The sequence below is a fragment of the Bombina bombina genome, chromosome 12 (assembly GCF_027579735.1).
Source record: "Bombina bombina isolate aBomBom1 chromosome 12, aBomBom1.pri, whole genome shotgun sequence".
Classification (NCBI taxonomy): domain Eukaryota; kingdom Metazoa; phylum Chordata; class Amphibia; order Anura; family Bombinatoridae; genus Bombina; species Bombina bombina.
This window is the reverse complement of record NC_069510.1, coordinates 37,171,001-37,185,677: the sequence shown is the minus strand read 5'-3', so window position 1 is coordinate 37,185,677 and position 14,677 is coordinate 37,171,001. Positions and strand designations below refer to the sequence as shown.

At 40.5% G+C, this 14,677-nt stretch overlaps 1 protein-coding gene across 1 annotated transcript in view; it reads left to right on the top strand.

Moving 5' to 3' along the window:
- LOC128642645 (Golgi-associated plant pathogenesis-related protein 1-like) overlaps window positions 1–14,677 on the top strand; it is a 122,404-nt gene that overhangs the window by 89,184 nt on the left and 18,543 nt on the right. Inside the window, exon 4 of the mRNA XM_053695426.1 lies at window positions 10,034–10,111. Coding sequence (XP_053551401.1) covers window positions 10,034–10,111 — 78 coding nt within the window. The remainder of the gene's footprint in view (window positions 1–10,033; window positions 10,112–14,677) is intronic.

The following is a 14,677-nucleotide window of genomic DNA, read 5'->3' as shown; positions in this document are numbered from 1 at the left end:
ATTTGTTATAACAGTAGTGTAAATATTTTAAATAAAAACTTTTTTGACTGTGAATCATCAGTCTGCTAGTGCAATTGAATTGCAGTTGCCTGCCTGCCAGCATGTGTGCCAGGCCCACTTGCCAACTAGTGCCACCAATCATATTTGTTATAACAGTATTGTAAATATTTAAAATAAAAACTTTTTTGACTGAGAAACATCAGTCATCTAGTGTAATCTAATTGCAGTTGCCTTCTTCCCAGCGTGTGTGCCAGGCCCACTTGCCAACTAGTGCCACCAATCATATTTGTTATAACAGTAGTGTAAATATTTAAAAAAAATATTTTTTGACTGTGAAACATCAGTCTGCTAGTGTAATCTAATTGAAGTTGCCTTCAATGTATCTATCTATCAAATCTATCTCGTGGTTGTGCAAATGGACTGTTTGCGGTTGTTTGTGGTGCGTTACACGGGGAGTTTGGTCTGTCACTGTGAAGCGGGCGTAACCCTTACACTACCTGATCGATACAACATTCCTCCTGATGTTTTAAAGCACGTTATTCCAAACAATTTAGGAATGTTAGATGATTTAGGCCCTTTATGGGTTAAAACCAGACTCTGCATCAACTATGTAATTTTCGGTGGGAGTTTTGCCATGGATCCCCCTCCGGCATGCCACAGTCCAGGTGTTAGTCCCCTTGAAACAACTTTTCCATCACTATTGTGGCCAGAAAGAGTCTTTGTGGGTTTTAAAGTTCGCCTGCCTATTGAAGTCAATGGCAGTTCGCCCGGTTCGCGAACATTTGCGGAAGTTCGAGTCCGCCGTTCGCGACATCACTAATCCCCACCAGATCCCCAAACCACGTCCTCTGCGGCCACGAAGGCACAATCAGAATGGCCGAGGCCCGCTCCTGTTTGATGCATGCCACTACTCAAGGTAGAAGTGGTAGCGGTGGAAAAATGTAAGCTAGGTTGAATCCCCAAGTAACCACTAAGGCATCTATCAGCACTGCCTGGGGATCCCTGGACCTCGACCCGTATCGAGGTAGCTTGCAATTGAGTCTGGACGCCATGAGATCTATCTCTGGTGCTCCCCATCTGTAACAAATCTCCGCAAACACCTCGGGGTGCAGAGACCATTCCCCCGGATGGAAGGATTGTCTCCTGAGAAAGTCTGCTTCCCAGTTGTCCACACCAGGAATGTGAATCGCTTAGAGCGAGCAGTCATGGGACTCCGCCCATTCCAGAATACGATACACCTCCATCGCGAGGAGGCTCCTCATACCCCCCTGTTGGTTGAGCGTAAGGCACCAAGGTAATGTTGTCGGTCTGGAATCTTGTGAAACTGACCGACCCTAGAGAAGGCCATGCCTTCAGAGCATTGTAGATTGCTCGTAGTTCTAGGATGTTGATCAGAAGGAGAGTCTCCTCCCTGGACCACTTTCCTTGTGCCTTTCTGGCACCCCAAACAGCTCCCCATCATGTCAGACTAGCGTCCGTGGTCACAATCTCCCAGGACGGTCTCAAGAAGGATGTCCCCATGGACAGTTGCTCTGGATGGATCCACCAAGAGAGGGCGTTCTGAGTCCAAGCATCCATGGATATCAGTTGTGATAGATCTGAATGATCACCATTCCACTGTCTCAACATGCACAACTGGAGAAGTCTGAGATGGAACCTGGCGAATGGGATGACATCTATGCTTGACACCATGAGACCTATCACCTCCATACATTAAGCCACCAATGGGCTTGCGGAGGACTGAAGGGCAAGACAGGTGGACGCAAGCTTCCTGTGCCGCTGATCTGTGAGAAATATCTTCATGGACATGGAGTCTATTATCGTGCCCAGGAAATCTACCCTGTTGCTGGGAACCAGGGAACTCTTTCCTGAGTTGATCTTCCAACCGTGAGATTGGAGTAGCAAAAGAAGAGCCCTCAAATGATCTTCTGTGAGTCTGAACGGCGGCGCCTGAACTAAGATGTTGTCCAGGTAAGGCGCCACCGCAATGCCCCTGGATCTGGCTACTGCCAACAGTGCCCCCAGAACCTTTGTGAAGACTCTCGGGGCCATCGCCAGACCAAAAGGAAGGGCCACAAACTGGAAGTGCTGGTCCAAAAATGCAAATCTTAGGAACCTGAAGTGGTCCCTGTGAATTGGCACATGAAGGTAAGCATCCTTCCAATCTACAGTTGTCATGAACTGTCCCTCTTGAACTAGGGGCAGAATTGATCTGATCGTTTCCATTTGGAACAATGGAACACTCAGAAACTTGTTTAAACACTTTAGGTCCAGAATCAGGTGGAACGTGCCCTCCTTCTTCGGAACTACAAAAAGTTTGGAATAGTACCCTAGACCCCTCTCTGCTAGGGGTACTGGTATGATAACCCCTAGAGAGGCGAGATCCCTCACACACTCTAGAAAGGCCTCTCTCTTCTCTGGTCTTGAAGACAGGTTTGACAGGAGGAATCTGCCCTCGGGCAGATTGGATCTGAACCCTATCCTGTAACCCTGGGAGACACCTTCTAGAACCCAGGGGTCCTGAAAGTCCTGCAACCATGCTTCTGAGAATTGAGATAATCTTCCCCCTTCATGATCTGGAGACCGGTCGGGGGATGTCCTTTCATGCCGATTTAGTCTCGGCGGGCTTCTTGCACTGCTTAGACTTGTTCCAAGAATGAGCCGGTTTTCAAGATCCTTTGGACTGGTCCGCTTTCACGGCGGGTTGCTGGTGCTGGGCCTTGTCCGCACGAAAGGGACAAAAAGTAGATCCCTTGGGCTTAACCTTCTTATCCTGCGGTAGGAAAGCTCCCTTGCCTCCCGTAACCGTGGATATGATCGAGTCCAATCCTCGACCGAACAGGATCTTTCCTTGAAAAGGCAGGGACAACAGCCTCGACTTGGAGGTCATGTCCACAGACCAAGATTTTAGCCACAGAGCCCTGTGAAGACTGAGGTACTACCCTGTCCTCGTATACCTTGTCAAGCTTAGGAATCGCAGGTTCCTCTGGTATCTTAGGTTCCAAAACCTCCAGAGTAGCAAGCACCTGCCATAGCAGAAAGTGCAAATTCTCCATCCTAAACCTATAACCAGGTTCCTCCGCCGCCGGAGGTTTAGATGACACAGACTCCGACCCAGAAGGGGCCTCCTCCGAAGAGTCGGAGTGGGCCTTGTCATCATATAGAGCCTCTGGATCTACCATCGGTGATAACAAACCCTGGGCCGAGCCGCTATGATGAACCCTATGCTTGCGCTCAGCAGAACATGGTAAGGCATGGATCACTTTAGAAACCGCTGATTCCAGTTGGTCAGTAAAGTCTGACGGCCAACAAATCTCTTCCGAAGGAGTAACGATTGGACCCCCAGGGTGCTACATGTGCAATCGGAGATGAATGTAGGGAATGCACCTCCCGGGACGAAGAGCCCTCAGAGGTGGATGGCGCAGTAGTACTAAACATCCGTTTACATTTAGATGTTGTAACTTTATCAAGGCATGTGGAACATAGTTGAGCAGGCTGATCTACCAGAACCTCCTCACAATAAACACAGGAATGAGACTTCATTAAGGAGGGAGAGCCCTCTAATGCGTCAGTGTCCTCCAACGCTTGCGCTTATGGGTAGACTAACTAAATTACAAAAAAGACACCTTTATACCACCAATTGCCGGGGCAATCACCACCTCCTATGACCCGGACTACAGAAACCGCTATGTCTCCTGCACCACAGATCAACAGAGAAGGATAGACACACCCAGTCACGTGGAATGCCTGGCAGGACCGCCCCTGCACTAGGGAAAAGTGAGCCAAAAATAGCCGCGTAGGATTCCCGCAAGTAGCCTTAAAGTTCCACACATTGCCAGAGCCCCATCTCGCACATAGCACAGCAATGACACAATAAACAATATCATGTATAAACGTCCCTGTTCAATAATCCCCCTTCCAGGAATATTAACCCTTGATTCTGTACAGATAAAAAGGCGCCACACAGTGACCCTGTCTTCTATGTTATCATCATTAATAAAAATGAAACAATCTTACCAGAATCTACGCTGTGGAACAGGAACACGGCCCTTCAAGTGTGACAGGTTAGTAGCGTCGCTCCTGACATGTACTTGAGTGAAGAAAGCAGGCAACGAAACCCGTCAACGCTGATTGCATATGGAGCTTTTAATATGAGTCGTGATGGTTTCGCAGAAAGACTCTCCCTGCATCTCCGGACTCTAACTTTCGCCCAGGCCCTCACTGAGAGACTGACAGGACTACTTAAAACTCCAGTCACACTGCGAAGAGTAAAACCCTCCATAAGAGACTACTCCGAACTCCGGCACTCCTCCTGTGATGAAAGGCAAAGAATGACTGGGGGATGAGGGAAGTGGGGGAGGTATTTAAGCCTTTGGCTGGGGTGTCTTTGCCTCCTCCTGGTGGCCAGGTTCTTAATTCCCTCTTTAGTTAAATTGAAAAAAAAAACAAAGTTCAGAATTTGTACCCATGCTGTCCATAAATTTGGAATGTAATAATCTTGCTCACAGGATAAAACCTGTTTTTTGTTTAAATATGGTGTCCTGTGTAGATGGATTAGGAAAATTTCCCTTAAAAGTAGTAATTGTGTACATTTATTAATGTCTATATTTGTATTAAAATTGTTCCCCATGTAAGATGGCACAAAAGTGAGTCCCTTACTTATTAAGGATAATTCAGCATCAGACAATACATTTGTTAGATTGAAGACTAAATTCTCTTTTACATGGTCTGGGTGGTTTTCCCTCAGAGCCTCCCATGCCTGTGATGTGGCCTCTGCCTCCTCTAGCGTTTTTGAGCTTGTTTGTACCCCCAGTTGTGTCTCTTTAGGTGACTGAACTTGTGTTGCCTGTTGAGTTGCTGTTACAGTTGTAGGGTCATTAGAATCTGTGCTATCTCCTGAGCTGTCAATAGTAAGTAACGATTTAGGGTGTTATTTAGTAGGACGTCGTCTTCCTGGAAAATTCTTGATCCTGAAGTCTCTAGGTATAAGACCATTTCGGTGATAATCCGATAAAAAGCCACCATGCAATTGTAAATCCACCTCACGTTTCTTGAGTTTCAATAGTAGGGTATACATAATGGCGTCATACTTGTTGACTCAGGAATATGCTTTGGGGTTTATACATTGAACTGGTAGCGTTTACTTCAGGCTCATATCCCTTTAATTTTTTATTTTTTTTTTATTAGTTCCCTTTGTTTATTATATCTTTGGCACTATATTGGATTCATTCCATATTTAAGAGACATAGGGGCCTAGTTATCAAGCTGTCAACCTCAAATACGCTGGAATTCCGCAGCGTATTTGTGGCGAGGCTGATTCGCCTTAGTTATCAAGCCCTAGATACCGGCAAAAGTAGAATTTTGTGACGTAAGCTTCGATCCACCGGACTCAGTCCGACACAGATCAATGCTTATGTCACTCCAGATGTTCCGCACACAAGTGCGGCAAAATCTGACTACTTTTGCTAGTTATCAAAAAACTAGAAGGTACGCTCGGCACCTTTCCGGCCCAGCGTACCTGGTTTTCAATCCGCCGCCCTGGAGGCGGCGGATTCCATAGGAATCAATGGGAGTCTGACCATAGCAAAAGTACAAGTTCGCTGCTGCCCGACATCCCATTGATTTCTATGGGAGATGTCTGCACCTAACACCCTAACATGTACCCCGAGTCTAAACACCCCTAATCTGCCCCCCTACACCGCCGCAACTAAATAAATGTATTACCCCCTAAACCGCCGCTCCCTGACCCCGCCGCAACTATAATATATGTATTAACCCCTAAAATGCCGCTCCCGGACACCGCCGCAACCTACATTATACCTAGTAACCCCTATCCTGCCCCCCTATACAATAAAGTTATTAACCCCTATCCTGCCGATCCCGGACCTTGCCGCAACTAAATAAATAGTTTAACCCCTAAACCGCCGCTCCCGGACCCCGCCGCAACCTATATTAAACTTATTAACCCCTAATCTGCCCCCCCTACACCTATAATAAATTTATTAACCCCTATCCTGCCCCCCCTACACCGCCGCCACTGTAATAAAATTATTAACCCCTAAACCTAAGTCTAACCCTAACCCTAACACCCCCCTAACTTAAATATTAATTAAATAAATCTAAATAATATTTCTATTATTAACTAAATTAATCCTATTTAAAACTAAATACTTACCTTTAAAATAAACCCTAAGATAGCTACAATATAATTAATAATTATATTGTAGCTATCTTAGGATTTATTTTTATTTTACAGGCAAATTTCAATTTATTTTAACTAGGTACAATAGCTATTAAATAGTTATTAACTATTTAATAGCTTACCTAGCTAAAATAAACTGAAATTTACCTGTAAAATAAATCCTAACCTAAGTTACAATTACACCTAACACTACACTATACTTTAATAAATTATTTCTATTTAAAACTAAATACTTACCTGTAAAATAAACCCTAAGATAGCTACAATGTAATTAATAATTACATTGTAGCTATTTTAGGATTTATATTTATTTTACAGGTAACTTTGTATTTATTTTAGCTAGTTAGAATAGTTATTAAATAGTTATTAACTATTTAATAACTACCTAGCTAAAAGAAATACAAAATTACCTGTAAAATAAATCCTAACCTAAGTTACAATTAAACCTAACACTACACTATCATTACATTAATTAAATAAATTAACTACAAATAACTACAATTAAATACAATTACATAAACTAACTAAAGTACAAAAAATAAAAAAAGCTAAGTTACAAAAAATAAATAAAATAAGTTACAAACATTTAAAAAAATATTACAACAATTTTAAGCTAATTACACCTAATCTAAGCCCCCTAATAAAATAACAAAGCCCCCAAAATAAAAAAATTCCCTACCCTATTCTACATTTTAAAAGTTCAAAGGTCTTTTACCTTACCAGCCCTTAAAAGGGCCTTTTGTGGGGCATGCCCCAAAGAAAACTGCTCTTTTGCCTGTAAAAGAAAAATACAACCCCCCCCAACATTAAAACCCACCACCCACATACCCCTAATCTAACCCAAACCCCCCTTAAAAAAAACTAACACTACCCCCCTGAAGATCATCCTACCTTGAGTCGTCTTCACTCAGCCGAGCCACCGATGGAACTGAAGAGGAGATCCGGAGCGACAGAAGTGATCCTCCAAGGGGTGCTGAAGAAGTCTTCCATCCGATGAAGTGATCCTCCAGGCGGCGCTGAAGAAGTCTTCCATCCGGGCGATGTCATCTTCCAAGCGGGGTCTTCAATCTTCTTTCTTCAGGATCCATCTTCATCCCGCCGACGCGGAACATCCTTCTTTCCCGACGGACTACCGACGAATGAAGGCTCCTTTAAGGGACGTCATCCAAGATGGCGTCCCTTCAATTCCGATTGGCTGATAGGATTCTATCAGCCAATCGGAATTAAGGTAGGAAAAATCTGATTGGCTGATTGAATCAGCCAATCAGATTGAAGTTCAATCCGATTGGCTAATCCAATCAGCCAATCAGATTGAGCTCGCATTCTATTGGATGTTCCGATCAGCCAATAGAATGCGAGCTCAATCTGATTGGCTGATTCAATCAGCCAATCAGATTTTTCCTACCTTAATTCCGATTGGCTGATAGAATCCTATCAGCCAATCGGAATTGAAGGGACGCCATCTTGGATGACGTCCCTTAAAGGAGCCTTCATTCGTTGGTAGTCCGTCGGGAAAGAAGGATGTTCCGCGTCGGCGGGATGAAGATGGATCCTGAAGAAAGAAGATTGAAGACCTCTTCGGTTCCATCGGTGGCTCGGCTGAGTGAAGACGACTCAAGGTAGGATGATGTTCAGGGGGGTAGTGTTAGGTTTGTTTAAGGGGGGTTTGGGTTAGATTAGGGGTATGTGGGTGGTGGGTTTTAATGTTGGGTGGGGTTGTATTTTTCTTTTACAGGCAAAAGAGCAGTTTTCTTTGGGGCATGCTCCACAAAAGGCCCTTTTAAGGGCTGGTAAGGTAAAAGAGCTTTGAACTTTTTTAATGTAGAATAGGGTAGGGAATTTTTTTATTTTGGGGGGCTTTGTTATTTTATTAGGGGGCTTAGATTAGGCGTAATTAGCTTAAAATTGTTCTAATATTTTTTAAATGTTTGTAACTTATTTTTTTTTTATTTTTTGTAACTTAGCTTTTTTTATTCTTTGTACTTTAGTTAGTTTATGTAATTGTATTTAATTGTAGTTATTTGTAGTTAATTTATTTAATTAATGTAATGATAGTGTAGTGTTAGGTTTAATTGTAACTTAGGTTAGGATATATTTTACAGGTAATTTTGTATTTCTTTTAGCTAGGTAGTTATTAAATAGTTAATAACTATTTAATAACTATTCTAACTATCTAAAATAAATATAAAGTTACCTGTAAAATAAATATAAATCCTAAAATAGCTACAATGTAATTATTAATTACATTGTAGCTATCTTAGGGTTTATTTTACAGGTAAGTATTTAGTTTTAAATAGGAATAATTTATTAAAGTATAGTGCAGTGTTAGGTGTAATTGTAACTTAGGTTAGTTTTTATTTTACAGGTTAATTTCTCTTTATTTTAGCTAGGTAGCTATTAAATAGTTAATAACTATTTAATAGCTATTGTACCTAGTTAAAATAAATTGAAAGTTACCTGTAAAATAAAAATAAATCCTAAATTATTATTATTTATATTGTAGTTATATTAGGGTTTATTTTAAAGGTAAGTATTTAGTTTTAAATAGGATTAATTTAGTTAATAATAGAAATATTAGTTAGATTTATTTAATTAATATTTAAGTTGGGGGGGGTGTTAGGGTTAGTGTTAGACTTAGGTTTAGGGGTTAATAAATTTATTACAGTGGCGGCGGTGTAGGGGGGGCAGGATAAGGGTTAATAAATGTATTATAGGTGGCGACGGTGTAGGGGGGGCAGGATAGGGGTAACTTGGTATAATGTAGGTTGCGGCGGTGTCCGGGAGCGGCGGTTTAGGGGTTAATACATTTATAAGAGTTGCGGCGTGGTCTAGGAGAGGCGGTTTAGGGGTTACTAACTTTATTGAGTTGCGGGAGGCTCCGGGGGCGCCGGTATAGGGGGTAGAACAGTATAGTTAGTGTGGGTGCTTTGTGACAGGCTAGCAATAAAGCTGTAAAAAAGCAGAAGAGCAGCGAGATCGGATGAGTGATAACTCTCACAGTCCGCTGCTTATCGCCCCGTACTTGGTGCGCGGCTTTTTGACAGATTTATTGATAACTTAGGCGGGTTTTTTTTTGGTCCGCGGCGGCGATGGTAGGCGAGCTTAGGCGGGCGTATTGGGCCGGCGAAGGCAGGAAAGTTGACACGTTGATAACTAGGCCTCATGGACGCTTTTACATTCACCATCACTACGTGGAGCAGGTAGGCTTATACTCTCTGATGGAAGGTGTCAAGATATATTTCTGCACTATATGTATTTCTAATGATGCATACACATTTAGGCACTATATATTTATGATGACTTTATTAGACATTAGTGATGACTTTGACTGTAAAATGTGCTAACCCACCCGTGTTAAAAGTTTACTTTGAGAACAGTTTGAGCACCATTTGTAATATTGCCCATACTGTTCACAAATGGAAGCTACGGACGCACAGAAGGGCTCATGTAGCCCCACTTGAAACCCAAGGATTATTTATTTGTATTAAAATGAATACAGACAAATATTCGGAGAGTAGTGGAGTGGGAAGGCATTATTGCCTAGAACCACCCATTTAAATGAACTGACCCCCTCTAAATCCTATCGCCCTAGGCACAGCTCTATTATTAGACCTAAATATTTCTCAGTGTTGGAGTTTCAAATATCATTGCATTTAGTTGTTTATTTAGTTGTTTATTTAGTTTGTTTGTTTTATGTTATGTTTTTATGAAAAATATTTATTTTTTAGTGTGAATGCATTATTATCTGCTTATTCTGAGATATTTGCATTTTCCCTATGAAGTGATATAAATGAAAATTATTGACTTTTTACCTTCTTTTGATCCTCCAAGGTCAACAGCCTGTCGATTCCTGGTACAATGAGATTCAGTACTATAACTTCAGCCAGCCAGGATTTGCGATGAATACAGGTAAAATGAAGGAATAACACATGTATATTGGTTGGGTAGATACGGAGAACGTTTCTCAGATGAAGCTTTACGATAAAACATTTGCTATAATGGACAAGTTCAATTGAACGGTATGCTATCCGTATGTGCCCTCTACTGGCAGAACTCAGTACTGAAGACATTTTGAAAATTTGTGTCATGCAACATAGATCTTAGTTTAACAAATTATATTCCAGAGATTGTGCAGATCTGTGTTTCTCAATTTCATTCCTCGGGGCACACTAACAAGCAAGATTTTGCAGCACAGGTAAAATAATCAGCTGTTCCAGTAACCATGGTTATTAACCTGTTGCCACTCAAGATAAAACCCTGAGAATATGACATTAATCAACGTTAATGAGTCCTGAAGACTGTAACTGAGAAACAAGTCCCTCTACTAACTTCTAATGTGTGATACAATCACAGTGGAGGGGGCGCACAAGGTTATGTATAATAGAGTAGTGATCAATACTGGCCCCTAGGGGCAATTGCAACTAAAACAGATAATACAAACAAATTATAATACAGACCAATAAAAATCTTATTAGATATAAAAGGGTTAACTTTGTGTAAGTCTCTATGGTATAGAAAAAAAGTAAAAGTCTTTTTGTAAATGAACTGATGGTTGGTGTAGAAAGTCTCCTCTTCACCAGATGATCCAGAGAAGAACTATAAAACAGAAGACAACAGAGGGGCACCTCGTGTGTAGAATTATCTCGGTGGTAACAGAAATATAATAGAATAGCCAAATGTGTACTCACACACTCCAAAAGCACACTTATGTGCTGGTAGGGACAGGCTGTAGATTTATATAGGTGTAACAGCTCACCCGTTCTGGGATACTTCCAATACTGTAATGCTGCAGCAAGTATGAAAAAGCAAACAGAAAGCACTATATGTGCAGACCATTAAAAATAAAACATAGGTGTGTAATTAGTGGTATAAAGTGGGTACTCACATACTCCCATAGCACACCAATGTGCTAGTAGATGCAGGCTGCAGATTCAAACAGGTGTGGCAGCTCACCCAAACAGATAATCCTTCAGGTGTAAAAAATGAGAGGAAATGCAGGTTTGGTACTCCACAGTGGCTGTATCCTTTTCAGTAGAAATGAGCAGATGGTAGGAAATGAGATCCACTCCCAAGATAGAAGTTAAAAAATATTTATTAAAAACAGGTAAAAAATTAAAATTAAACAACAACACCAAGGTTGTTGTAAAGAGTGGATTAAAGGGTTAACCAATTGGCCCCAATAATTGCAACGCGTTTCTCGGTCAGCAGACCGTTTCATCAGGCATATCATAATCATTCCTACCTCTGCTCTTTATACCCTACATACAAACAAACAATTGACTCCTTTCTAGTGGGTGTGTGTCTAATTGATTCCCACCTGTGTGGACAGTCAGGTGTTTCTAGGACTAATTTGGGAAAAAGGAATAATAAAATAAATAAAAAAAACTAAGTGTTCCCCTTTTGTTTATATATATTCATGTATGTATATGAAATGATGTTTCAGGAAATGCCATTGTACCTATATAATTGTATTATTTGTATTTTAATACAAAATAAAAATCTCCTTGGTCTGTTAGAGTGGGGAACTCTACTAATGTGACATATGTGTTTCGATGATCAGAAGAGAAATATTAAGGTGACACCAAGGTGGGTAATAAAATATGGGAAAATAAATCCTACATGTGTGTGTATCAATGTTCCTTTAACTTTGAAGCTGAAAGACAGACATAACAAAGAGAGTTCCCCACGTATTTATATTATATATTAGTTATAGACTCACCTTAGTTATATCCAAGTACAATCATATTTGCCACCAAAATTAAACTGGCCCTAGTTGATTAAATACAACGTTGGTTCAGGCCAGCTTTAGAGTCACTCTATCTCCCTTGTAGGGTTATTAAACATCACAATTATATAGCCACATGCACATAGATTTTTAGTTCAATTTTACATCCATTCCACACATCATGATATCAGGACCCTTTAACATCTAGTAAGATAAGTTTTTATTGGCTACAATTGATAAACATACAATCATCCATCTGAGTCAGCATTAGTGTAATGCTATCTCTTATCTATAGTTGTTCAAACCACAGCAGTCATTACACATGTGCACTTGCGCACAAGGGTATATGTGATCATATCCACTTCTTTGGGCTAGGACGAGAGCCCTTTTTTTTAAGAAACTAGTTCAGTTTCGTTTTTTTGCATATATATATGAATTCACATATGTCTATATAACTTTGTTTCTAATCTAACTTTGGAGACAATTTGGGGATACTACAGCCGATCGTAGTTTAAATTACATCACTTTAGTATTTACAAAAAATTCTTTCTTTTTTTGCCGCCTATGCTCTACAGATCAGAGCGCAATATTAATGGCATAGTTATATTTATACTTTTAAACGTCTGCTGCACTATAGAGCATAAAAGCGAGGCTGATGTCTTCAGCTATACCTATGAGAAACGATTTCTCAAATGACATTTCCAACAAGCTATTCTAACCAGTTCGTCATTGGACGACTGATACACACCCCCAGTCATGTGACTTACGCAACTTGAACACAGATTTCTAAATTAGACATGTTCTGTGTCTAAGCGCAGCTGTGCGGGCATTTTACAGAGTGCTAGCTGCAGTTGCGATGTAAATTATCAAATACAAACAGGGGGCCACTGAAATTTTGGAATTATTTTGTCCGAAAAAATTCCCTCAGATGACATATGATTGGTTAGTCAACACACACCCATCATCCAATCATATTACAGTTCCTTCGGCGGATAGCGGTTTTGGAATATACAAAAAAATTTCTTTCTTAACTAAATAAATTAAAAAGTAAATATACTGCTTTTTGTTGTTGTTTTGTTTTGGAGTGCCACTGTTACTATCTTAATCTATCTACTACGATTCACATCCTTGGATGAAATTTAAACTGTTGGAGTTATCAGTTATAATTTAAAACTCTAACAGACTAAGGAGGTTTTTATTTTGTATTCAAATACAAATAATAAAAATATATATGTACAATGGCATTTCCTGAAACATCATTTCATATAAATACATGAATATATAAACAAAAGGGGAACACTTAGTTTTTTTTATTTATTTTATTATTCCTTTTTCCCAAATCAGTCCTAGAAACACCTGACTGTCCACACAGGTGGGAATCAATTAGACACACACCCACTAGAAAGGAGTCAATTGTTTGTTTGTATGTAGGGTATAAAGAGCAGAGGTAGGAATGATTATGATATGCCTGATGAAACGGTCTGCGGACCGAGAAACGCGTTGCAATTATTGGGGCCAATTGGTTAACCCTTTAATCCACTCTTTACAACAACCTTGGTGTTGTTGTTTAATTTTAATTTTTTACCTGTTTTTAATAAATATTTTTTAACTTCTATCTTGGGAGTGGATCTCATTTCCTACCATCTGCTCATTTCTACTGAAAAGGATACAGCCACTGTGGAGTACCAAACCTGCATTTCCTCTCATTTTTTACACCTGAAGGATTATCTGTTTGGGTGAGCTGCCACACCTGTTTGAATCTGCAGCCTGCATCTACTAGCACATTGGTGTGCTATGGGAGTATGTGAGTACCCACTTTATACCACTAATTACACACCTATGTTTTATTTTTAATGGTCTGCACATATAGTGCTTTCTGTTTGCTTTTTCCTACTTGCTGCAGCATTACAGTATTGGAAGTATCCCAGAACGGGTGAGCTGTTACACCTATATAAATCTACAGCCTGTCCCTACCAGCACATAAGTGTGCTTTTGGAGTGTGTAAGTACCCATTTGGCTATTCTATTATATTTCTTTTACCACCAAGATAATTCTACACATGAGGCGCCCCTCTGTTGTCTTCTGTTTTATAGTTCCCCTCTACTAACTTACCCTCCTCAGGACACACTAACAGGCAACATTTTCAGAATACCTGAACAAGAACACAGGTGAAATAATCAGCTAATCAGTAGCAATGATTAACAACCTGCTCTCACCTAAGGTAATCCTGAAAACCTGATCTGGTAATGTGCTCTGAGGCCAGGAATTGAGAAGTAACACTGATCTAGATGCCTCTACTAACTTCCTGTGCCCCAGTGTTTAATAACTACAGTCCTCAGAACCCCTGTGCAGGCCATGATTTGAGGATGGACCCATAATTAGGGAAAAAGTTAAACCACTTTAAAAAAAACGTAACGTGTTTTAAAATTGTTAACAGATGCTGAGAGGGATGTACAGCTATGACTACGGCATTTTGCCAAAACAAGTCAGCTGGTTCCCTCGGCACCACATGAGATGGACTGTTTCATGTGGTTTTTTACATTGCAAGTTATCTCCTAAGCAGTAAATGCTACGCTGTTCTTGTTTAATTAACATGATTTAAGGATATTTTTTGCTTGAGCCCATTTTGAGCTAACACTGATAAGCCGCATTATATAAAATGATCAGATCCTGAAATACTGACCTCTTGAGACCCCCATAACTAGACCAGAAAAAAAACCTGTACCCATTGTCTTATAATGTATCAGTTT